General features: G+C 32.2%; 2 protein-coding genes across 2 annotated transcripts; one reads left to right on the forward strand and one right to left on the reverse strand.

Annotated features, from left to right (window-relative positions):
* The first annotated feature begins 4,211 nt into the window (after positions 1–4,211).
* LOC102602819 (protein SYS1 homolog) lies at positions 4,212–14,550 on the forward strand. Its single transcript, XM_006346519.2, has 3 exons — positions 4,212–5,416; positions 10,083–10,309; positions 13,942–14,550. Exons 1-3 carry the CDS (start codon positions 5,193–5,195, stop codon positions 13,947–13,949), a joined length of 459 nt encoding a protein of 152 aa, XP_006346581.1. The 5' UTR covers positions 4,212–5,192; the 3' UTR covers positions 13,950–14,550.
* Positions 14,551–14,889: 339 nt separating this feature from the next.
* On the reverse strand, positions 14,890–19,495 carry LOC102603154 (probable sulfate transporter 3.4). Its single transcript, XM_006346520.2, has 12 exons — positions 18,968–19,495; positions 18,035–18,242; positions 17,303–17,474; positions 17,136–17,201; positions 16,933–17,046; positions 16,736–16,852; positions 16,524–16,650; positions 16,067–16,353; positions 15,788–15,978; positions 15,626–15,711; positions 15,462–15,538; positions 14,890–15,378 (listed from the first exon to the last, which is right to left on the reverse strand). The coding sequence occupies exons 1-12, from the start codon at positions 19,359–19,361 to the stop codon at positions 15,223–15,225; spliced, it is 1,995 nt and encodes a 664-aa protein (XP_006346582.1). The 5' UTR covers positions 19,362–19,495; the 3' UTR covers positions 14,890–15,222.
* Positions 19,496–27,759: the final 8,264 nt, after the last annotated feature.

Below are 27,759 nucleotides of genomic sequence, written 5' to 3' on the forward strand. Positions count from 1 at the left end.
GAAAGAAGAAACATAACAAATTTTACACTATCACAAACTTGGAGTAAAGCAAGAATAAATAAAACATCTCTGCAAATGACCTTTGCTTTCAACAAATTAAGGGGAAAACGTAACTTAATGTGTTCCACTAAAAAAAATATTGAGCTAATCAAATTATTAAGCATACAAAGGAACTTGAAACTCAAATGCTATCTACTAATGTGAAAAGAAAAACACTTAAATTTTGGGAATAAACCGGAGGACTCAAGTCTTAATGAACAAGGGAGATTTCGCAAATCATGCAATGAAATATGATTCGGAATAAAATTAATCTTCGTGAAATTAAGCAGATCTAGACAGCAGTAAATAACAGACAGAATGCTCAGGTTTTCAACTACGGCTACATACAAACTAAGGAGGAGAACAAATGAGATGAGGAGGATGAGGCGTGGTTTATTTTTTTCTTTATGATTATTTTTTTTGACAGCATGTTCTAGCGGTTAATGGACGGACTTCTCAATTTTATTTTAGTTTAAGAAGAGAACAAACTAAAGCAAACCTACTACTCAAACATGACACCCATTTTTCAAGTGAACTCGAAATTGTTAGCACCAAGAAACGACATGTTATAAAAATCTAATAACGACTTAAGAAAGAAACTGAATCTTGCCTTTTGACTTAATGATCAAGAAGATGCATTAACTACATCCCTAATCACTTAATTCATTGGGCAACCTCACAATGCAGGAAACAGAGATGTTGGCTCACATAGAAATGGAATCAAAACAAAGTAAATAGAATCCCAATAATAGACTCCCAAATATGCAAGCAGACGAGAACTCTTTTTTTTAAATTCGTCGGAAATCATCAGTCAAGATTTAACTCAAATCACTTAACAGAAAGACACAAGGCGTTGAGCAGGGATTTGTACATATACAGAAGCAAGGTTTTGAACCCATTGCGGAAAAAAGATAAAGATAAAAACAAAGTATAGTTTGAAGGGTATGTGAAACTAAATTGATATTCGAGTAAGACAATCCGAGCAGACTACTGCGAACTCTTTGAAATTTACGATTCTACAACTTATGCGGTCGAAATCAAACAGTCAACACATTGAGAGACAAATGACGATGAGCAGGAATAGATGTTACCTTTTAGAGTGCAGCCGAACTGGAGACGGTGACAAGCAGGGGTGACTTCACCACTAAGCAATTCCGAGCGCGAACAGTGGTTAAGAAGGTAGGAATATCGAATCCAAACACTCAAAGCAAATATCTCCTCTCCTTTCCTTGAATAGTTAGTAGGTATTCTCGCTATTTCCGCTTAAGCTATTCTGTGTATATTTAACTCTAAGATTTCAAAACCAAAGTCCCCCCCTTTTAAAAATGAATAATCCAATAATATATAGAAGAAGCTAGGGTTCGGAATAAATGGGAAAAAGGACGAAAATCCGGATGAGAATCGGCTCCATTTCAAAAATTTGAATTCAAAAATCTTTCACCAATTCGGCTAAACACTTTTTCCTACAAAAATTGCCCCATTCCGGAAGAGGAAAGGGGTAGGACGCGTGCTCTGCCTTGCTGTTGCGTGTGTCGACGCGTCTGGGCTGCTGTTGTACGTTCCTAGTCGTTTTCTGCGTGTTGAAGGAGAAGAAGACAAAGACGCAGGGGTCTGGGTCGGTTTGGCCTGCTGTACATATGGGTTAATTGGAATTATATTGGAATGGGTTTCTTTAGAATTGAATTTGGGCTGAATTAGGTCACTTTAAATGGCCCAAAATGGTTTTACAAATGAGTCAAGGTAGGGAAGGGGTTAAATTTGCAAATATAAATGGCTAAATGAATTGCAATTATAGCCATAGAATTCACAATATAATCGAATTGAATTTAATTTGCAAATCCGGCTAAAATCTAAAATTAATTAAGGAGCTTCTTAAACTTAATGAAATGAAATAATTAACTTAATCATAAACCGAATGATTTAAAAATATAAACTATTATATAACTAAACTAATTAACCAAATATTTAATTAAAACAAAATCTTTTTGAGAGGATTTTCAAATATTTATAAAATATGCTAATTAATAAATTATATATGATCGAGAAAATGAGAAAGCCAACATGCCAGGATGATCCTAAAAAGAGAGCAAGACAACGAAATTTGAAAAAAAATAGAACAAAAGACAGAGTAAACTAGAATCTGGATAGTAATATGACTTCCCACCTTATGAGCTCAGTTCTACAAATGGTAAGCACTTTCAACTGAAAACTTGGGCATATAGAAACATAAATTCGATTCAAACAAGACATGATAAGCAGTAGAATGATCAGAGGATTTATAAACAAAGAAAAACGAAATACTATATCAGCAAGCCATAGACGAAACAACATACAAGTTCCACATCAATTCGCTAAAGATTCTGCCCCCTATTCACTGTCACGATTCGAAGGAAATCGGAAATAAAGAAAATTATACCAACGGGAAGAGCTGAATACACTTAAGACAGAACTTACAGCCAACGTTAATCATACAACACACATGAATCTCATCTCGAAGACGGAAAAGAGACAAAAACATTATGAAAGAGAGAGCATTTTACCTTTTCGAGGGCAGCGAGCTGAGACTAGACGAGTAAGAGATCAGCGAGCTTCCACGACTTCAAACACAACTCCGGTAAACACACGTGAACAGAGAAATGATGCAAAGACTCAAACCCAGATTGAACTCTCACTCTCTCAGCTTAGTATCCCAAATATTTATCTATGAATCTCTATAGCTAGTAGTTTCTTTGTATTTATCTCGAATTCTCCCTAACTCCTCCAATATCCCCCCTTTACAAATGAATAATCCAATAATATATAAAAGAGGCTAGGGTTCAGAATAAATAGGAAAAAGGACGAAAATCCGAATGAGAATCGGCTCCATTTCAAAAATTTGAATTCAAAAATCTTTCACCAATTCGGCTAAACACTTTTTCCTACAAAAATTGCCCCATTCCGGAAGAGGAAAGGGGTAGGACGCGTGCTCTGCCTTGCTGTTGCGTGTGTCGACGCGTCTGGGCTGCTGTTGTACGTTCCTAGTCGTTTTCTGCGTGTTGAAGGAGAAGAAGACAAAGACGCAGGGGTCTGGGTCGGTTTGGCCTGCTGTACATATGGGTTAATTGGAATTATATTGGAATGGGTTTCTTTAGAATTGAATTTGGGCTGAATTAGGTCACTTTAAATGGCCCAAAATGGTTTTACAAATGAGTCAAGGTAGGGAAGGGGTTAAATTTGCAAATATAAATGGCTAAATGAATTGCAATTATAGCCATAGAATTCACAATATAATCGAATTGAATTTAATTTGCAAATCCGGCTAAAATCTAAAATTAATTAAGGAGCTTCTTAAACTTAATGAAATGATACCTATATCGATCATTTTTCAATATATCGATGGAGTATCACAGAGGATTAAGCTTAGTCCTATATGATACCTATATGGTATCAATATACCGACAAAATATCAGAGGAATCATTCATAGTAGTGATGCTAACAACATGCTAACATTATAGCCATGGGTTCATTAAGGATAAATGGTTAGGGTTGAGTCAACTTGATAAATAGTTTCACAATTGAATCTATTTTGTGTAGTTACATAGAATAACTAAATAAAAAAGATATTACAAAAAATCGCATGAAATCACAAGAATTAAAAGTTAAAATGAGAATAAAATGAAATAAAAAAATAATATTTTTTTTTAGAATAATAAAATAAATTCAAAATAATAAAACTAAAATTAAATTAAATTAAAATAAAAACTAAGAAATTAAAAAGTAATCAACTTGTAATTAGACAATGTAATTACCAACAATTTTCAATTACATCCAATTACATGCTCACCAAGTAATTAGATGATAATCAAATATGACAAATATTTTAATGAGTAATGCTAAATGATCATAAAATTTGGCCAGAAATTTAAAAAGTATATACTAATATCTTTTTTATTTTAAAATAAACTGATCTTTTTTCATTTTTTAATTAAAAGATATTAAAGTTAAAAGAGTAAAAAAAATTCAAAAAGTAAAATAATATAGCGTAAAATATTTTATTTTACCATTTTGGCCAAAAGTTTTTTTTTCCTATTTTAATTACCCCAAATCCAATAGCACGTTGCTTTCCAATTAATAATGTGGGATTCCAGATTGTTTGATTAAAAATAAAAAATTAAAATGTTGGAATCCTCATTGTAATTTTTTTTTTTTCTAGAAACAAATTCAGATTTTACGCTATGCTTTGATCAAGTTTAACACTTTTCTTCTTACTGGCGAAATTGAGGTTCCGTATCTCCTTCCTTATTCATATCTTCAGTGTTATTTTTCCTTTAATTTTGACCAATCTCGCCCCTGTTATAGATCAGATTTTGTTCCTTTATGGTGTATTTTTTAGGTAATTTTGACACACATCAAAGATTGTATTTTGGTGCGTTTCTAAGTTTGTTATATTCTTCAGATTAAAGAATACCTTGGTGGGTTTAGAGGGAATTTAAAAAATAGACCTTTTATTGTTGAATAACCTGAATTTTGATTTAGATTACAGAGTAATTTGGTGGCTTTTGTGGGAGTTGGAGAAATTGATTTACTTTTTGTTTTTGAGTGGAAGAACTCAGCAAAAGTAATCAAAGATTGTATTTTGGTTTTGTGGGGTTTGAGGAAAATTGAAAGTTGGTTTTTGTTTGTGTGGAAGATTGATTGACCTTTGGTGTGTTTTGAAGTTAATTTTTGATTCAGATTGAAGAGTACTTTTGTGGGTTTTGAGGGTTGGGTGTTTGTTTGTGAGGAAGGGAATAGACAACAGTATATCAAAGATTGTACTTTTGGTGTGTTTTGAAGTTCAGATTGAAAAAAAAACATACTTCTTGTGGATTTGAAGGAGTCGAAACATTGTTGGTTGTGTGTTGGTGGGGAAAGTTAAGCTACACTCATCAAAGATTGTACTTTTGGTGTGTTTTGAAGCTCAGATTTAAGAAAACATACTTCTTGTGGATTTGAGGGAATCGAAAGGTTGTTGGTTGTGTGTTGGTGGGGAAAAGTTAAGCTAGAGTCATCAAAGATTGTACTTTTGGGGTGTTTTGAAGTTCAGATTGAAAAAAAACATACTTCTTGTGGATTTGAGGGAATCGAAACGTTGTTGGTTGTGTGTTGGTGGGGAAAAAGTTGAGCAACAGTCATGTTCTATGGTACAGTGGTGTGGGATCCATGGTTAATTGTTGCTCAAATTGGGTGTATTCAATGCTTATACTATTTGACGTTAGGGATATTCTTGGAAATTCTTGTAGGGTCTCGTGTTTCTCGAATGAGTCTTGTCTATTTCTTTGATTACGCCACTGTTACTGCTTCAACTGTCACCGGATGGTGCGTCATTGCTTCCTTTCTTCTCAGTTCACTTGCCGGGTGAGATCTTGTTTTATTTTCCGTGTCTTCGCATATAAGTTTTTCAATTGCTTGTCAATGGCTTTGTGGCTTAGAGTTTGTAACATTTTCCCTAGTCATAATGATAAGTTGTCTTTGTTAATAAGTTGTATAAATTGTGTTCGTTTATTCCCCTTTCTGTGAAGATACTAATTATATTAGCATGGTGATGAATTTTTTGCTATAAGCTCGTTCATCAAAAGAAAAAGAATTTAAAGTACAAACAGTATACAAAAATAGGAAGTCTGCACAAAAATATGGTTCCCTACAAATAGTACCTAGTCAACTTCATGGTTCACGAAGAAATTAACTACACGTAACAAAATATTGGCCCTCTTCTACTAAAAATCATTTCCCACCCCATCAAAGGCTCTCATGTGTTCGTTTACTCTCATTTTTTATTTTTTATTTTTTATTTTTAGTTATATTTACTTAGTGAAGAATTTGAGTATAAGTAACTAGAAGTGGTCATTCACTGTTGAGTGTTTGTGGTTTTGTTAAATCAAGCAGTGTTCCAACCTTTTTTGCTGTAAGGACCGGTAGAGGATTATTTTGCTTGTATGCTTCATTTGGGCTGGTTGTTTAATTTGTTATGTTAATGAATTTCTAAATTTTCATATGTTCTCTCCTAATTGCTACAGGGAAAGTGTGAGAAAGGATATTAATTTATTGATATCTCATTTACTAAAAACTTACCCACCTCTTCTCTTTGCTTGACATGAAGTAGAATAAAAAAGAAAAATTAAGATAATGGAAGACCTTATTGCCCAAAAACCTGCATGGCCAAACAATATTTGTAGTATATTAGTTTAGGATTAAGGTTGGACCCATAGAACTTCTAGTTTTAGAGTACTCCTAGTATGATAAAAAATCTAAATTATGAATTGTGGATTGGTGTGGGTGGTTTGGATCAGAGGAGGATACAGGATTTGGATTCTCCGAGTGCCAAGTAGATCATCGACTAAATCAACTTTAGGCTTCGAAATTGGATTGTTTGTCTTTTCAGTCTATATGACAAATCAACCAATAAAATACGAACATTAATAAGGTGACAATTTATGTATTATATATAGTGCAAATTCACATCCTACATTTAATTGAAATTATGAAATGAACAAAGTTAAAACTTTCAATAATATTACTAATATCATAAATATCCATCATTCATTTATAATTATCTATGGTGAATTTTCATATTCTAAAAACGATCAGTGATAACATCATTAGTTACATTTGCAAAAACACTTATGTAACACATTAAACAATCATTTAAATATTGACCATTAATACTATTTTGCACTTCATTCTTTGTGTGCTTCATGGATGAGAATGCTCTCTCCACACTACGCAGTTACCGTAGCAATAGGCAAAATTAGAGTCAACTTCACAAGTAAATAACCTTTGCCAAATCATGAAATCCTTGCAAGTTAGAGAACTTGGGATTACCACCTCACATATGAATAATGGAAGTATCGAGTTGGTAACTCAAATCTTGAATCTGTCAATTATCAAACTCGCATTGATAACACTTTGCTAAAGTCTTGATCCTACCTTTGTCAACGTTAGAGAAAAAATTGACCAGATTCAAGCTACCTATCCCAAAAAGTAAATAACTACTCACTACATCAAAACGATCATTAAGCTCTTGAAGTTGCACATCACTGACAACAAAAAAGACTTCAACGCGCAACAGGTGCGAAAAACAAACACGAGAAGACTTGCACTTTGATTTTCCATGAAAATAAAACTCATTCAACTTGAGAAATCAAGATATCATGGGTATCATGGGAATCACAAAATGAAGAAACATCTTCCGACAAAGATTCTCATCCAGATTGACTCATATCTTGCAATCTTTTCTTTGAATGTTAAGAAACTCAACGACATTAACAATATCTTGATATTTTTTTTTGTAAAATCTCATCTTGTTTGACATTGCCAACACTTTGAATATCAAGTGAAGCATAAAAACAAATTTGAATGTTTTAATTTTTGTCAAATATATTCTGCTTAATTTTTATCACTTGAGGTGGAACCCTCATATTCAATATTTCAAGCACATGAACAATAAATGAGAAAATAACAATAAATTATCTAATGTTTTGAAATGTGATCTCAAATGAGTATCACTTGGTCTTTGTAGCCCATGTTCTTGATGTAATCCTTGACCACTATGAACTTCACCGGATTTAAGTAATTGCTCTAACTTTTCAGTTTGGTGATGATAGAGTTCATCTCTACGCTTGAAAGATCTTCCAACTACATTCAATATATTATTAACATGATCAAAAAAGTCTTTAACATTCGAATGTTTTTTAGCAATAACTACAAGTGTTAGTTGCAATTGATGAACAAAACAATGAATGTAATATGCTGATGGATTATTTTTTATAATCAAAGTTTTGAGACCAGTTATCTCCCCCTTCATATTACTAGCTCTATCATAACATTGTCCACGTATTTTGGATGGACTTAATGAGTGATCAAAAAAACAAAAAACAAATCTTTGTTCAATGAGCATGCCGATGTATCAATAACATGGACAAACGATCGTTCTACTTCACCATTCTTATCAACATACTGCAAAACAAGAACCATTTTAAACACATGTAACCTCTATTAGAATTCTAACACCTGTAACCCTAATCACTCAAAGATTATCATCTCAACAATTCCAAGTCGTGAAATGGCAATTACAAAGACATCTCACTCAAAAAACAAATGACTCTTGTTTTGCGGTATATTGATAAAAATGGTGAAGTAGTAGACTGATTTATCGGTCGTATCCATATTAATAATACGTTGTCATGCTCATTGAAGAAATTTATTCTTTGCTTTTCGATCACTCACTAAGTCTATCGAAAATACGTGGACAAAATTATGATGGAGCTAGTAATATGAATGAAGAGATAAAAGGTCTCAAAACTTTGATTATGAAAAATAGTTCATCAACGTATTACATTCATTGCTTTGCTCATCAATTTACAATTAACACTTGTAGCTATTGGTAAAAAACATTTGGATATGTTATGAATGTTGCTGTAGAATCTTTCAAGCATAGAGATTTACTCTATCATCACCAAGCTGAAAAGTTAAAACAATTACTTGAATTCGGTAAAGTTCATATTGGTCAACCATTATATCAAGAACGAGGGCTCCAAAAACAAGGTGATACTTGTTGGGGATTGCATTTTAGATAACTTTATTGTTATTCTCTCATCTATTGAACATGAAGGTTTCACCTCAAGTGATAGAAATCAAGCGGAAAATCTGACGAAGAATTAACCATTCAAATTTGTATTTATGCTTCACTTGATGTTGGTAATGTCAAATGAGTTGAGCAAGATTTTACAAAAAATTAGATCAAGATATTGTTAGTGTTGTGAAGTTTCTTAACGCTACAAAGAAAAGATTGCATATACGGGAAACTTGATGAGAATATTTGTTGAATGAAGTTTCCTCATTTTGTGATTCACATGATATTTTGATTCCCAAGTTAGACGAGTCTTATTTACCTGAAAAGTCAAAGCATAAGTCTCCGGTTATTTGTTATTCACACCACTTGTGTGTTGAAGCCTTTTTTGTTGTCATTGATGTGCAACTTCAAAAGCTTAATGATCGTTTTGATGTTGTGTGTATTGATTTGCTTCTTGCAATGGGTAGCTTGAATCTGGTCAATTCTTTCTCTAACTTTGACAAAGATAGAATCAAAACTTTAGCAAAGTGTTATCCATGTGAATTGGATAATGGCAGATTCGAGATTTGAGTTACCAACTCGATACTTTCATTATTCATATGTGAGGTGGTAATCCAAGTTCTCCAATTTGCAAGGAATTCGTGATTTGGTTAACACATATCTTCTGAAGTTGACTCTGATTTTACATGTTGCTACGACAACTGTGGAGAGAACATTCTCATCCATGAAAAATGTAGTGGGGAATAGCATTGGTGATCAATATTTAAATGATTATTTAGTGTGTTACATAAATCGGTGATGTATTTGCAAATGTAAGTAATGATGTCATCATTGACCGTTTTCAGAATATGAAAACTTGTCGAGGACAATGGTAAATGAATGATGGATATCTATGAAATTAGTAATATTATTGAAAGTTTTAACTTTGTTCACTGATTTCAGATGAATGTGGGGTGTGAATTTGTTGTATACATAAATTGATCTTATTACTATTCATATTTTATTGATTGATTTGTCATATAGACCGAAAAGATGACTAATTCGATCCGAAGCCTAAAGTTGATTTGATCGATGAGTCTACTTGGCACTGGGAGACTCCAAATCCTAGATTCGTCTCTGGTTCTATTTGCCAAATATAAATTGGTGGAAACAGGGAAGAGGGAGCTTGTAATGTAAGAAAAGACAACAAATGCAATACCAGATAAGGCCAAAAAAATTCGTGAAGAATGAATTATATTTCTTTTACCTTTCCTCCCTAGTTGTGAACTCTTTTCCTTTCTGGAATAAGGTAAATACTCCAAAGTTACGTAATTATGTGACCTTTTTATTGTTTTCCACTGCACATGCTGTTCTCAGTTGAGAAAAATACTGACCTGTGAAAAGCTTCCAAATTTCCAGAGAATTTGATTGACCTGCATAATTGAATTTCCAATGTCTTATTCCCCAACACAGAGCTGGCATTTTACTCTATTTGATTGAGAGGGCAAAGAAGTGCCTAGATTTTTCTGCAACACTCTACATCATCCATCTTTTTATATGCATTGTCTATGGTGGTTGGCCTTCCTCATTAACATGGTGGATTGTGAATGTTACTGGGGTTGCTGTGATGGCATTGTTAGGTGAATATTTGTGTATAAAACGTGAATTACGAGAAATTCCCATTACAAGATACCGATCAAGTAAGTTCCTTTATTATTCTGCTATGGTCTCTTTCTATCTTGTTGGCGTATGTATCCTCACTTTGGTTGGGTGTTTTTCAGCTATTCTAATGATTTTTCCTTGGGATTTATGATTATTGCATCTTCTTAATTATGATGTGAATTGACATTCTGTAGATGTTCTCTGTCCATTCTTGTCTGTAGCTATCTTTTTTTGTTAATCTATATATTTGATTTTGCATCTATGTATTGAACCTTACTTTACCTCACTTGTGGGATTTCACTGGGTATGTTGTTGTTGTATATTGAACCATACTGGTAGTTTTCTAAAATTTCTCTTTTCTATGGTGCTTTGGCAACAGTTTGTCATAGCTATGAATGGTGGCATGTATGAACCTTGGGAACTTTAACTCGAGTTTTTGTTACTTATAAAAAATGTTTTGGAATTTATATATTTTGGATACAAATTAGTACTTATATGTGCTGTGTTAAATGTAATGAACAAAATTTAGAGCAGTAGTTGCAGTTGAAAATTTGTGATTATTACCACAAACATGACAAAAGTGGAAGTCAGGGAGAGGGAGTTAGAATCTGAGAAACTGATGGACGCTAATGGGATAAAAGTGCAGAATATTATTAGAGACCTCGAGGTTGACTTTTCCTTGAACACCATGTCTCTTTCCTACATGAAGTAAAGTGTCTTTCTTCCACTTGCTGGTCCTTATTAACTGAGAGGTTTGTCATTGTCAGCGTCATGGAGATTAAGTTCCAATGGATAAAGAGGGATCCTTAGATACTATGTCACCGTGGGAGAGTTTAAAATGAGTAATGCTAACCATTCCATTATTTACACAAACTCTTTGATGACTTATTGGCTGCTTGCTTGAGAAGTAAGTTTCACAAAGATGGAGCAGATTTTTTGGCAGTAACTCATGGAGTAATAAATTGTAGAGTATGTTCAAATTGTACCAGGTGTTTGGGATTTGTTTTGATTGTGTCCTTGGTATTACAAAAAAGTCTAAATTTCACTGTGTCAGACCTTCATATGAACTGGGGGAAAAGCTATATCTACCCAATTACTGAAGTAGTACAAATTGAGGAGCTGGCCAATACAGGGGGGGGGACTTACTATGATCAACAATGTGCTGGATGAGCTACCCTCCATCTACTTAGGCATGCCATTAGGTGCAAAAAGTAAGTCAATGAGCATTTGGAGTGGCGTGATAGAGAAGTGCGAGAGAAAATTAGCAAACTGGAAAAGCCAATGCTTATCTGGGGAGGGGGGGGGGACTTACTATGATCAACAATGTGCTGGATGCCTTACCAACATACATGATGTCTGTTTTCCAAGCACCAGCTGGTGTAATCAATAGATAGAGGTACTCAGAAAAACCTTCTTTTGGCAAGGAAATGAAGATAAGAGAAAGTATCATCTTGTCAAATAGGAAGAAATGAACATAAGCAAGAAGATTGGGGGTGCGGGCATCAGAAACATGAAGTTTCAGAACCAAAGCCTTATGATGAAGTGGTTATGGAAGTTTTCATCTGCTGAGAACTCATTGTGGAAGGAGGTGATTGCTGCAAAATATGGAATGAGGGATAAGTGGATGACAACAGAGGTGGCCTCTCCATATGGGTCTAGTGTATGGAGATCTATCAGGGATCTATGGGATTTGGTGCTAGAAAGATCACACTGTAAGTTGGGAAATGGCAGAAAGGTGGTTTTCTGGATGGACAAATAGTGTGGACAGGTTCCACTAAGCCAAAGGTTTCCTGACCTCTACAACCTATGTCAAATGCAGCAAGCAACTGTAGCAAAATTATGGAATGATCAGGGGTGGAATTTGCACTTCAGGAGAAACTTAAATGATTGGGAGATGTGTAGATTAGCGGAGCTTTTTTTCACCCTAGCACAATTTAGTAACTTGTCTGTTGAAGAGGATTCACTGGTATGGAATGTGGGAAGCAAAGGGTGGTTCACTGTTAACTCAGCATATGAAGATCTCAACACAGTTGGCATTGAGGAAGTAGAATGGCCTTGGAAGAGGATATGGAAAATTAAGATACCCTATAAAGTAAACTGTTTTACTTGGTTGTTAGCTAAGGAGACAGTTTTGACACATGAGAACTTGAACAAAAGAGGTTTTCACCTGTGTTCCAGGTGTTTTTTGTGTGAAGAGCAAGGAGAGACAGTCAACCATCTCTTCTTACACCACAAGTGGACAAGCCAGTTGTGGCAAATGTTCACCAATATGAGAGAGATTAAATGGGTGAAACCAGAAAGGATCAAAGAGGTTTTGAAGTGCTGAAATAGAGATGGAAATGCAGGAAGAAAGGAGGAGAGATGGAAGATTGTCCCATCATGTATATGGTGGACAGTATGGCTAGAGAGGAACTAGAGATGTTTTGAAGTAAAGCAGAGCAACATACAAAGACTTAGCTTAATTGTTTAGCTCTGTATTATTTTTGGTGTAAACAAGTAGTCTTAGATAGCTCAGAAGTAATCAGCACAACTATAGACTGGCTGTAACTTGGTAGGTATAAGATCCTATGTAATTACAACACTTTTGGAGGGGAACTACACTTTTGAGGTAGTATACCTACGGATAAATATAGACTAACTGTTACTTTTCTCAAAAAAAAAAAGAGTCTAAATTTCATCCTTCACAAATGTCATTCCTAGTATTTGGAAAAATGTCTTGCATACCATTAGCTGTATGCTCCTACCTATATTCCCAAAGGTGTATCTTTTGAGTGTTTTAACCGATCCACTTCCTTGCTGTATCAATGCAGAAAGGGAGACATTTTAGGAAAACTTGTCAGTCTTTCTGTAATTTGGTTAAACTTCTTTTTCTGTGAGGTAAACACTGTGTCAAAGCAACTCAACCTCCCCCCTCAGTGCCTAATATATCTTCATAACCCCCTCTTTAGAAGCTTAAGGTGGATTCTTCGTAGAACTCAAGATCAAGTACTATCTAATTTAAGTCAGAAGAGGACTTTGCCCATAGTTATGCTGAGGATCCATATTTTCTTAGCAAAAGAATGACGAGCTTGAACCAAAGAAGGAATTGAGGATTTAGTTTACTGGAAGCCATGTTTATTACTAAATACCTACCACCCCCAACCCCAAAAAAGAAAAGAAAGAAAGAGTCAACTAGATTTTAAGAGAAAACAGAGTTTTTTTAAAAATGACCTTTTTGTCGTGCTTGAATCACGTGGTCGGAAAATATTACTGATGCAGATAAACGTATACTTATCTTAAATTGTAGGAATGGAAGACACTAGGAATACATGCGACAAAATTGAAACCAATCCAATGTTGTGGAAATTAAATAAAGATGGATCCTTTTCCTTATGCTTTGGCACTCATCTTTACTTCTGTGGTTTTACTTTCCCCCTTTTTCCTTTCCTTTTCTTTGAATATTGTCTAGTATTTTAGTTGGACACTTTGTTCTAGTCGGTGTTGGTAACACTTCGCCCCATGAGTATGAAAACTTAAATCCTTTTAGAGGCTTGGAGACTCATCACAAAATGACTAATGAAATATAATGACATGCATATTATTCAAAGTACACGTGTTACATATTATACATAAATTCTATGTAGCTGTGTATTTCTGCTAGTTCAACTAATTTGAAATTCATCTTATGTAGGTGTTTGACTAAGTAGATGTTCAACAGCAAACAACATTTTTCTTTTAGTCATGCAGCCGGTGGCTTCTTTAACTCATTTACTATTTGAGAAGATTTGAAGCGTCTCTATGCAATTTATCTCATGTTTGTGGCAATGACATACTGGGGACTGCTAGGAAATTGCCAAATTCACAGAGGAAAACACGCTAAGCACCTGAGTTACTAGGTGATTTCTTTTCAATCCAAAGAAACTTAGAAAGAAGTATAGCAACTTTAATTGGATGTTCGTTGTTAACAAGCTACTTGTACATTAAGTTATTCACTCAGGATTGATCATTTGTCAAGTTGCAACGTTTTGCAGCCAATATTCTGTCAGATAGTTAGAACTTAGAAGTTCTTTGGTCCTACTTGTTCCTGCTGGGTTGTCTTTCCTTGTGTTTGAACCAGGATAATACGAATGGTTGAAGAATTTGTTCGAGTTACTAATATATCAGAAATTCAGAATAATTTTCCAGGTCCTGAATAGGAGAAAAAGCTAGTCAAGTTGCTAAATGTAAATTTTATGAAGTATTATTTAGAACATGTGGAACGGAAAGCGTTTTTTTTTTAATGTTTCAAAGTGCAGAAAGAGATGGTACAGCAAAAAACATTTCATCTTCCTTGATAATGAATGAAGAGAAAAAGTTGGAGGTACTTGTTCAAATCAAGTTTAGTACCTCTTTTTTCCCTTTTCCTCATGAGTCTGTTTATCTTCTTTGGTGATGTATGGTAATAATGACACAAAGTATATTGTGCTGTTTTATAACAATGGAACGCCAACTATTTGACGTTTACTAGCATATAAATTTGACATAGAATGGGAAACGTGGTTAGTAAAGATTCATATAGTTGACTCTAACTTGTTTGGGATTGAGACTTGTTTATATTGTTTGAGATTGAGAGAAAAACAAAGAAATCACTTGACCATGATGATGAAACACAATATAATTTGAGTCGATGAACTACTCTCCAACGTAACAATTTTCAAAAATTTCAGAAAGACTTGTTGGGAATCGCTGATTGAGTCGATTCAACCAAGAAAGACATGGGACTTCTGAATGTTGCTTGGACTGAGTTAAGTAAAGACTGGCTAGTTACATAGTTAAGTAGGGTAATACCCAAGGACTACAGTGAATTGAAATTCATACACTTGACTCAAATTTGAACTAAACTCTTACATAAAAAAACTTCAACTAAGGATCTGATATTGTTAACTTTCCAACTTGAATTGTAGTATCATCACATGCCATTTAAACTTTTATCTTATATTGGCAATTCAGTTTCAGTCTTCCACAAAGATGAGATATCAGCCACAGCTTCAGAAACTGTCAGATATATTCCATTTAGTCCAAAGCCCTCAAGAGCATTAGATTCATGTAGCTTTTCCGTAACATTCCCACCTGGATTTGCCAGCACAAGCTGAACACAACAAATTTTGTAAGAATTTTTTTGACTAATGGAGGAAACAAAAGAGCCATCTTTTATATGGCTGATGTATTTACCTTAAGAGATCGTTTATCCAGCGTCTTTCTTAGTTCACATATTGTGTCAATGCCACTTGAGTCTATGGACGACACAGCTGGTAAACAAAGATGGTGTTTTGTCACTCAACATGTTAGATACAGAATATCAGCAAATTTCTCTTCTTTTTTTCTCTTCAACTGACCTGTCATGTCGATAATTACACATTTGATTGCAGTTTCTTGGTTGGCTTCTATCCTCTCTTCCTCTTCGCGTATCCATCTCAATATCCTGTAGTTAAATGGAATTCCAAGTAAATGAAACTGTGAAATAAATACAGAATGTGCAGCCTATGTTAGTAACTAACCTTTCTTGTAAGTAGGTAGAATTTGCAAAGTAGAAGGGAGCTTCTACAGCTAGGATCAGGAAAGAAGGAATTCTAACAGCTGTTCTATATCTGTTCATGTTTTGATATACTTGAGTTCCAGGAATATTGCCCAAGACACCAGTATTTGGCCTTGTAACATGCAACAAGATCTTAAAAACCGAAACTCCAACCTAAAATTTCATGACCAAAAACCAGAAAATATTAGTTAGGTAAGATCAGAAGGACTTAAAAATCTGAAACTTTCGAGGGGATGCTTACTGCAATGGCTAGGCCGAGAGGTACTGAGATGAAAAGAACACCAAAAAACGAACACAAGCAAGCTAAGAAATCGAGCTTGTCAACTTTCCATAACCGTAATGCAGCCTGATAATCGATTAGGCCAATCACTGCTGTTATGATGATTGCTGCCAAGATGACAATGGGAGTGTAATAGAACAGTGGCATTAGAAACAGCAGGGTGATTAACACAGCTGTTGCCATTATTATGTTTGAAACAACTGTTTGTGCCCCAGCGTTGTAATTTACTGCTGATCGAGAAAATGATCCTGTAAAAGTAAAACTTATCTAGGTAAAAAAGGAGAGAAAATCTTACTTATACATATAATAGCTAAAACCACAGGCCAATAACGCCAAGGGCAGAGATCCCTTGGCGTAAGTTTTTTTTTTTAATGCCCTTATTTAAATTTCTGGCTCCATGACTGAATGAGGTTGGTACCTGTTGTAACATAGCAAGAAGAACAGGATCCAGCCATGTTCATTAGTCCAATAGCCATCATTTCTTTGTTTCCATCAACTTGGTAATTCTTCAAAGCAGCAAATGTCCTTCCTACTGCAATCCCTTCCTGTAAGTCCATGAAAACGTTGATCACGAACCACTTCTTTACAATTTCTATGACCAATCACTCGTTATGGATAAAAACGACTTACTGTGAGTGCTAAGATCCCGGATACAATGCCAGTTTTGATGGCAAGAGGCAGATAAGGACCACTCAGATATAACATGTTCATTGAGGGTGGATTTAGACCCTTTGGTAAGTGTCCAATCTGCAATAACTCAAAGTTATTTCCAGTTTTATTCTGCTAAAAACTTACGTATCAACGTAAAGTTGATGCATATTACTTACAGTTTGAATCCCATGAGCTTTCGACTTAAGGCAGGCAACTACAAGAGTTGATAGAACAACTGAGGCCAACGGAGATGCTGCTGAAAGCCAGAAAAATTTCGGATTCCTGGTGCTCTGATACCACAAAAGAAGATTCAACAACGTCAAAATTCAGAATATTAGTATGTTTTCTTTTTCTGTACATAAACCAAACAAATACATACGATTTGCCTTGTTGTTAGCAGGAACGCGAGGAAACACATGCCCATAACAATGGTTTGCCAAGACCACTGCAGACAGATATAGAAGATTAAAATTTCAATTTGTTGAGTAAACAAAGATTGTTGCTTTTTCGACAATCTTATTAACTCAGATATAAGCTTCTTCTTACTTCGTCCTTGTGCTGGAAAACAGAAGACAATACAGGAACTATTTGCATCTTGCTTGTGAAATGGACCATTCCTAGCAACCCTTTCAGTTGTTGCAATGAAACTATGACTGCTGCACCAGCCATGAACCCGACTAACGTTGCCTTTGACAGAAAATCGATGATAAATCCCAACCTACAAACGTTTAAACTAACTGAGTTCTAAAATAATTCGTAAACACAGAGTTCTAAAATTCATTTTTCAGAATCCTTATTAGTTTACTTAAGTTAGAATGAAATGGACTTGCATACAGTGGAAACGATATATTAAGGATTCATATAGACGACTCACAATTTGTTTAGAATTAAGACAATTCAACTCAATATCACCATATCTATATGGCTAAAGACGGAGATTAACTCATTAACTTGTCTATCACCCTACAAAGGTAGAGGTAAAGTCTGCGTACATCTTATCCTTCCCAAATCCACTTGTGAGATTACACTGGATATATTATTGTTCGTTAACCTCAGAATCTTTGTTATTGCATAGTGCATAAAATTCCACTCCCTTTCTTTTTTATTGCTTTCTTAGTGCAATGTATCTAAATGATTCTTCTTTCTAAAACTTGCTTCCACTTAGTCATTAGAATTATTCTCCCTTTTTCTAAGCCAATTAGAAAGTCAAAATTAACAAAAAAAAATGTGTTTTTTAAGTGAACGAAAAGGATTTAGGTTATATACACTAACGATTACCTGAAGAATCCGAGTGAAGCCTGAAAAACTCCAGCAAAAAGTGTAGCTGTAAAAGCCAATTGAAGGTAAAGAATTGGTTGTTCAGTGTAAGAAACAACTTCACTTAGCATTGTGCCCATAACAAGTGATGCAATTGAAACTGGACCAACTGCTAAGTGTCTTGAACTTCCCAAAACTGAATAAATCAATGGTGGCACAAAGCTTGAATCTGCATTACCAGATTGAACATAATATTATTACAGTGACAGAGCTAGAATATTTACGAATTATGTATTTATAGTGATGGTCTGTCCAAAACTATTGTGACAGAATAAGTAGGTGCAATAATGTTTTGTATCCATTCATATTAAATATCTTGCATGTCTCTGCCTTCAATTAATAGAACAAGTGTAGAATCCACTAAAAAAAATCATAAACTTAAACATATCTTATTTCTTTTATAAATTTGTTTTTAGTTTATATCCTTTTTATAAAAGATCTAAAAGGCAATAAAATAAAATAATAATAATTTCAAATTATAAAGGGCTAATTTCACCCAATCTCCCAAACACTACTAAAAAATCACAATTTTCCCACCGGAAAATGTTTAGGGGGTTTTTTACCAGATATTTTAATGGAATCGATGAAAAAAGAAAAGAAAAAAAGAATAATGTTTTCTTTCGAAAAAATGTGAAAGTTTCTCACTGTGAAAATCTGTTCTATAGCATAAATTTCTTAGTGATTCGTGACAGAAAAAACTTTTGTTTTAGTAGTGAAACTAATTAAAAGTTTATATCAAATGTAGTTATATTCTGTCTAATTTAATTCCAATACAACTAAAAACCCATTATCATGTTTAAAAAATGTTCAACTAAATTCTAAAATCATACAAATTCTATAAACTAAAAATCAAATATATCTACTAAACAAAATTAAGAATTGTAGGGAGCTTACATAGACCAACAATAGGTGGCAAATTAGCAAGTTTAGCATAGCTAATTCCTTGTGGTATAGCAAGACTAGCAATGGTAAGTCCAGATATGATATCAGGCCTTAGTAACTTGAGATTATACTGAGGGCCCCACTCAAAAACAGGAAAAAAAAATTGAAGTCCCAAATACAACTTCATCAAACATGTTTGATTCTTGAACTTATGAAGTGGATCATCTGGGAAAAACACTTCTAACAACCTTTGTCTTAGTTTTTCAAGTGTTGTTTTGTGTGGTGGCAAGCAAACTCTATGTACTTCAAGTGGTGGTACATCATGATTTGATATTGGTAATTCAAAACCCTCTTCATTGCATGCATGTGTTGATAAATCTTCAACTCTATTTGAACTTAGTACCATATTATAATAAGAGGCCTTCGATATCAATCAATCGAGTTCAGACTCACAAATGAATAGAAAGCGAACCGAAGGTTTTTAAGACTAAGTTGGGAGAGTGGTAGAGAGGTAGTTGTTTGGTGGTAAATGGAGAAGGACACTTACCATCCTTTTATAGGGACAACATTAACTATCACAATCCCCAAGGAAAATAAAAAATAAAAATAAGAAAGGTGGTGCTATGGCAACATTCAGAGGACAAGATTATTTTGGTTTTTGTTTTCTAATGTTACAAAAAGGAAAAAAAAAGTCGATGCAATATTTGATGGACGTTTGAACAAAGTTTTATATTGATTCTTAAGTATTTCCCTCAATGCTTTCTGAGTCGAGGCTCAACGAGGGGTTTACCCCTACAGAGTGCTCATTCGATTGGTAGAAGTTGTGTCGAATAGTAGAAGTTGTGACAGAGATGATAGCGGTTGCAGATTATTTGAGATTCCAAAAAAAAACTTTATTTCATCATTTTAATACAAATAATGAAATAAATAATTTTGAAACTAACTGATATTCTTAGCTAGTGCTTGGCCATAGATTTTCAAATATTTTTGGCAAATATTATTTGGGTTAAAATTTGGGTGAAATTTCACCATGCGTTTGGCCATAGTATTTGGGAAACATATTTTACTTTATTAGAAAATATGATTTACACCCATAAGCTTTAAAAACTATCAAAACTAACCATAGATTTGTATTATAAGTCAATTGGATCTTCGTTGCAACAAATAACAAGTAGTGTCCATGACACTAGAGCAATATGATACTTCGAAGTGAGTGCAACAAGCATCATTCCATATATTGTGAAGTAGACAAAACACATGACTTTGTTACCCTGAGTCGATTGTTCATTATTTTCATTAATAACCATATCATCACTTTCATATTCACTGAATATTTCATCACTACTTTGGTGTTTATATAAAATATTATGTATTACAGCGCAAACAACTACTATAGAGGGTGTTTTTGTAAAAGATAAAAATTTAGTGTAGAATTTGAATTTTTAGAAGATCCCAAATAATGAGATTTGACCCAAATACTAGTTTTTTCTAGCATTTGAAAATTTGGATTATTTGCCAAAAATATTTGCCAAATAATGACAAATTGTATGGACAAACACTATTTATCAAATTTTCTCCCAAATTTTACTTGAAAAATCTATGACTAAACGAATCCTTAACCAAATATAGAATAAAATAATCTTACACTTTATTCTGAGATTATTGTCCCCTATCCCTTATATCAAAAGAACCCTTAATGATGTGAAGTATTTTTTGGAGAAAACATACATGGCTAGCCTGACAACAATAATGGTTGTGCTGTAACAACATTCAGAGGACAAGATTTTTTTGGTTTTTGTTTTCTGATGTTACAAAAAGAAACCTAAAATTTGATGCTAAAAAAAAAGAATTACGATTTAAAATGTATGAGTTCTATTGGGATTATAATTTTAATCCCATCAAAAGAGAATAAAAGAGTCCTACATATTATCTTAAAATTGTAACCCATATCCCATAAAACAAATCCAAAAATTATAATCGTTTAATTGATGGGACAAGAATTATATAATTTAGAGACCAAATGCGGGAATTTATTTTAACCAAATCGGTTTATGTAGCATAAATTGAAAATTAGTAAAATATAAAAAGATCAATATTGGAATTGACATTTATATTTAGAAAAAAGATGGAATATTTATTTGGTGTCCAGGGCATGACCAATAAATATTTTAATCTGTCGTTGTGCTAACTTTTCTATTATGTATATAATCTTTTTTTTTAAATATATTTTTTATTTCTTTTTTCTTCTTAATATGCGTAATGTTTTCCCTCAACATTTTTTTTAAACATTATTAATTATGTGAAGAATTTTAAATTATAGATATTAATAAAGCACTGAATTTAAGTCATATTATAAGTTAAACACTTATCTCAAGCCTAAGTTCCCAAAAATGATGGTAGGATAGTAAGCGTTTGATTGGTGGAATAAGAATAATAATTCTAGAATAAAATGTGAAATTATTTGGTTATGGATATCAATTAGTCTCAGAGTTATTAATTTATTCCACTATTTGTACTAAAATAGTCTGATTATTTAGTCTCATGAAATATCCAGATCCATAAGATATTCTTATTTATCACATTCCACCAACCAAACGATCTACTAGTCTCTTCTGCTTAATTATCTATCATCGAAATAGGTTTAAAATAATTAAAAATTTAAAATTCAAAATGTGGAAAAATGGTTGAATTAATGAGTTATGGTGAGAGTTCCATACTCTTTTTTTTCTTTTCATTTTTCTACCTCTTAGGAAAGATGAACTTTTATATCATTTGAATCCAAATAAATTATTAAGAGTAAAAAGATATGTCAATTCTAAATAATTTTCAAATAAAAAGATAATCATTCATTTTACAATAGACTAAAAAAGTGTCTTTTAAAAATAGGATAGTGGGAGTACTATATATTAGTTGAGTGAGAATATAAAGAGAATATTCTATTTATAGTGAAAAGTGCACCAAGACATATTTGCTTGACTAATTAATTAACGGGTATGGATTAATTAACAGTAATGTTGAAATTTCTATTCCACCAACTTTAAAACATGTTCAATATTAGTGCTATTGTAAAATTAAAGTTTGCCATGTTCGATCACGAGCTTACTCTAACACAATTTTTTTTTTAATGTTTAGACCTAATTAAAACATGAACCGAAAATTTTAGGTCTGGCTCTAACTCGTATATGTAGGAGAGAACTCTTATAATCACAAATAAAAATAATTATATACTATCATACACTTTTTATTTCTTTAAAGATTCCTAATGCAACATGTGCTAAAATTCGCGGCCTAACTACCAACTAAAATTAAAAATGAAATAGAATTCAAAAATAAGTTGAGAAAAAGAACAGCACTATAAATGATGGCACTCCCAATAACAATCTATACATGTAGTCCAAGTCAAATAAGGAGAATGAACCTTTATATTGTTTAGCTGGTCTTTTCGTATGATCAGTTATTTTAATTGTTGAATTAACATTAATTGTAATTATTATGTCTATATTCCATATTTTATGTTCTCTTTTTGTCGAGTCAAATTGACCAAATAACACATGCTATTAATTATCAAAATATTTGAATTAAATACATGTATATTAAAAGAGAAAGAATTATTGAACTAGAACATCACATTCATAATGAGGAATCTCAGAAAATCGCTTTAACTAAAAAAAAAAAAAGGATTAGTTGAACTTGATCATGATAGCTAAACTCGAGTAAAGAAGCCTGGATAGTCATACAACTTTTGAAATTGTAATTTCACTTTTTCTTTCTATAATACTTTATGAATGTGAGAATCAGGACCGTCTCAACAAGTTCGGGGCTTAAACTTAAATTTTGTAAACAAGTTTTATTTTTTTAGTTGTAGTTGTCATATGTAAATTGAATAACTATAACATACTTAATGTAATCCTCTACAACTGAAATCTCGAGAAGATAGGATCCTTTTTTAATTAAAGAACTGAGAAGGTAGGATAAACACACATGACACACCTTATGAAAAATGTAAACAATAAAAATTTCAAATGAAAAAATATAATATAAAGTTAGAATAATAAAATCAGGCTAAATTTTTTTTAAAAATTTATATAATGATATTGAAATAGTTATGTTGAATTTGATATAATAATATTAAAATAGTATTGATTTGTTTTGGTGCTTGAAATTTAAAGAATATACCAAAAAAATGATCTTTCCATAAACGCACAACAATAGATTTGTATAATGCAAAAGGTTTGTCCATTTGGTGGACTTTAGAAAATTTAATAATGAGAGAATAAAAATAGAAAAGAAAATAAAAAAGATAAATGTAAAAATAACAATGTGGGTTCATGATAATCGTCAAGATTTATATAAGTCAAAAAATAGGTGATCACATAAGAAAAGATGCTACAATTAACTAAACACTATTTTATTTCTCAATTATTACAACGACCTCCACATTAAATAAAGTAAACAACTACTATTATATTTTCTATCCAAAAAATCTTTTCAAATGACCTAATGTTAAACATCAATTAATTAGGGATAGTTATAATGAAAGATAATTAATTAATTAGATCAATTTTTTAATGGGTATGTTAAGTACAAATATGACAAGTAAAATTGCATGGAGGGAGTATTATTTGTTGGGTTATGAAGGGTGATTAGGGCGTCATGCGGAAGCTTACAATTGCATATCATGTGTTTGATAAATCAGACAACAAAAACTGATACTAAAAATATAATATTATTATATGAAAACTAATGTAAAAGAAAAATATTATAAATTGTTGAGAGAATAAATCTCCCCATAAACAAGACTCTTAAACGACTACATTGTGGATGCTATTGTGTTTTTGATATGAGAAGAGGGGTCTTTAATTTATAGAGTTCCAAACTTTTCTTCCAAGGAAAGAATAACTCAAATATGGAAGAATATTATATTTTCCTTTCAGGAAAAGTAAAAACATTTATGGTAATGTTTTATCTTTTCTTTTAGGAAAAAATAAACTTCAAATAAGGTAAGAAAATCAGGACAAAACCCTAACAGTATTAAGACGGCAGCCTAATGCAAAATATGTTTGTATGAACTATACATTATTCAAGCAAGAATCCAACTATTGGCTTAGAAATTAATGTAACACTTTATTCGTATACAATCAATACAATTCTAAGTTGTTATAATAGATTATAATTTACTTCATTTTCTATATCAAACCAAATAAAGCTATTATAGAGAGTCAAATGTTATTGTAAAATATGTTAATCAAAGTTAACTATGAATGAAGAAAAAACTAATTACAAAATTTTGGAATTTGGCAATAGAATTTCTTTTTCACCACCAATAAAAATGGAATAGCCAAGGCAAAACGAGCACCTAATTGCAACCATCCAAATTATGCTAATCTTGGTAGATTCCATGCAACTTTCAATTTGGTGAAACTCCTTTTTTCCCAATTTGATTGCTTCCTTTTTTTTAGTTCCACTTTTGCAAATGTCATGTAAAAGTAAGTGTTCATATACTATATGTGACCCCCCCCACCCCCCACCCCCCGGAAAGACATATTCATCGATTTTAGTAATCGGTGAATCATTGATCAAAGAGTAAGCAGCCACCGCATGCATTTAACGAAAATGTCCTTGAAGACAAATAAATTGAAAAGACCCTTTCTCACCTACAACAAAAAAATGAAGGTGGTGATCAACTTTATTTTTTGTTTCAACAAGTATTTAAGAACCTCATAAATAGTCTAGATACTTCTTGAAGCAAAAAATAAAACAAAATAGATATTATGTGTTTACTTCGAGATGTACAAATACTCAAAATAGGAGATTGAATCGTTACAATCAAGCATGTAATATGAAAAAGTATTAGGGAAAATTTCCAATTTAATTGGTCTTGGTAATAATGTCTCATTTATTACGATCTATATAAATATATAATAGTCACTCTACCAACTATTTTAACTCATGTTTGCATAGGCTCAAAGTTAAATAATTCCAAGAGCTTCAACACGCCCTCTAGCTATTAATCAATATGGATTGTGATGAGATAGTTGAAATTTCTTTGTTCTTAATTAGAGTCTCAAATTTGAACCTGTGAAAATTTAAAAAAAAATTGTCATATAATGAGTGAATTTAAATTTAATCAAATTCAACATAAATATCGAACCTCAAATGAAAAACTAAAACACGTTTGATAGTACTGCTTCATTATTCTCTTTATTAATTTGAAGTGCCATATAACATCACGTTTTCCCCTTTTGATATTATAAAATATTTTCTCAAGTATTAAAGTGAAATTACAATTCCAATGTTAAACTTTCTTTTACTTTAAAATAGAGCTGTCAATATGGGCTAGCCCATCTTATCCGGGCTAACCCATATATGCTTTGACATTTTACGGGTCAGGCCAGGCTAGCCCATTTTTGGTGTGGGTCAGAAAACGGTCGGCCCAACCCACAAGTATGTGGGCTACAGGCTTGCTGGGCCAGTCCACTTTTTTAAAAGTTATATATTTTTTTATAATTATTAAATTAAATTATAAATTATAATTTAAAAATATTATCATAAATATCAACAAAACAATATTACATGATGTTAATGTTACTACTTGTTAATCAAATCCACAAATAAAATTATCTTTATAATATTTATTAAGTTTTTTTTCAAGTAAAAGTATAAATATCTAAATAGAAATATTAATCTAACTGTTTTGCAAGGATCACAATAAAACACAAAAAAATATGACAATATTCTAACCATAAAAAAGTAAAAAATAAACTCCTTAAAAATCATGAAACTTATGGCGTATCTAACACTTCATGAAACTTATGGCGTATCTAACACTTCATTATCATCTTCATCAAGCATATCTGAATCAACTTGTGGAAGGTTATCTTAACATCTTCATTTTCATCTGCAATTTATATGCAGTTTCAATTAGTTAAATATTAAAAATAACTAAATTGAGAATTATAATATTTAAATGTACACAAAAATATATTATCAGTTTGAGAAAAATCATGTAACCAGTTTCGAGTAGCAACAAGTGTTTGGATATTTTCATGGTGGATGCAACCTCTATACTTAGTGATTTCCTAAAAAAATTTAAATAGATTTTTGAGTTTGGATCTCTTTAATTTTAAATTTTAATATTATATTCTATTTTTTAATTAATTTTTATTGGCCCACAGGCCGGCCCTACCTATATTTCTCAAGCCCCACAAATCAGCATGCTTATTCAGGCCGGGACTAAAAAGTCCCTTTTTTAAATGGGCTCCAAAAATTTTAGCCCAACCCTATTAAATTCCAGATTAAGCCAGGCCGGCCCAACAAGCCTAGCCCATAGTGACGGCTCTACTTTAAATGTTGGAATCTTAATTGGAGGCGCAACGTCTCGCACAGGCCGCAACTTCTTAATTACTCCATCTAATCACTTTTAATTGTTATATTGTGTTTTTTAAAAAATTAATTTGATTAATTTTCAAAGTTAAATTAGATTATACTAATTCGATATTTAGACAAAAAAAATTAGATATTCAAAAACTATACAAAAAGTACTATAAACTCCATTTTTTTGCATATCAATATGATGAAAAAATACATCATAAATGTTAGTCAAAATTATTATCGTTTGACTATAAAAAAAAAGGACAATTAAAAGTGACGAAAATAGTACAATTCATGCAAAGGTTTTGTATTTGTAGCATCTTTCTCTATAGCAAGTAAACACATGCATATTCTTCTCAACACCTTTTCTCAACATATATACCAATTCAAGTCCTTTATCATTCTTACTTAACGAGAACTTCCTTCGTCCACTTTTAATTGTTACAGTTAATTTTTTTTAAAAGTCAAATGATAAAAATTTTAATTAACATTTTATGATGTATTTTTTTTTTATCATATTGATATGCAAAAAGATTGCACTTTATAGTACTTTTCGTATAATTTTTTAATATCTAAATTTTTTATTTAAAATATTACATTAATGTAATCTAGTTTAATTTTAAAAATTAGTCAACTTGACTTTTGAAAAGCGCAACATGACAACTAAAAATGGACGGAGGGAGTATTATCTAACTCTTAACATGCATGATATTCTTAATTTAAATTGATTATCACTACATGTATCCTTCACTAAAATGAAACTTTCATGTTGGAGCAAGAACTAACATGAAGGTCGATCTATTACGACAATTACGCTCAATATATTATTGTTGTAGCACAACATGAATAATTTTAAACAAAACAAGTATAACCTGAAAATTAAAATAATAACTGTCAATTGTCATGATCGATTAAATTATATTTGTATAGAAGCTAACATTTTAATTAAAGGTATCTTTTGATATATTGAAGTGGAGAATAAATGGAGGTCAAAAGTTTTCACTTGGCGTAATATAATGCAGATGCATGATTCTCCCTTTAAAACTAAACGAGAAGCCCCTATTTCATTTGCACAAGAATATATGTTTCTCATGATATTTTCTTAGATTTCTTTATTTGGCTAAACACAGAGACATTTTCTTAAACTTGTCGATAAATTTAATTTAGACATTTCAATTACAACTTGTTTGAATTGAGTAAGTAAATATATGATATAATATTTTTATTAGACACTTTCAATTCATTTTGAAAAAAAAATTGTGTTTATTATCAAGCGTTTCTTATGTAGTTAAATTATCAATATAAAATATGTCATCTCATTAAATTATACATATTAACCTCAATTGGAATATGATTGACATTTTACGACTTATCAAGGCTAGCATGTTTAAATAAATAATATATATATATATATATATATATATATATATTAT

This window comes from Solanum tuberosum, unplaced genomic scaffold, assembly GCF_000226075.1.
Source record: "Solanum tuberosum cultivar DM 1-3 516 R44 unplaced genomic scaffold, SolTub_3.0 scf00078, whole genome shotgun sequence".
In the NCBI taxonomy this organism is placed as follows: Eukaryota; Viridiplantae; Streptophyta; class Magnoliopsida; order Solanales; family Solanaceae; genus Solanum; species Solanum tuberosum.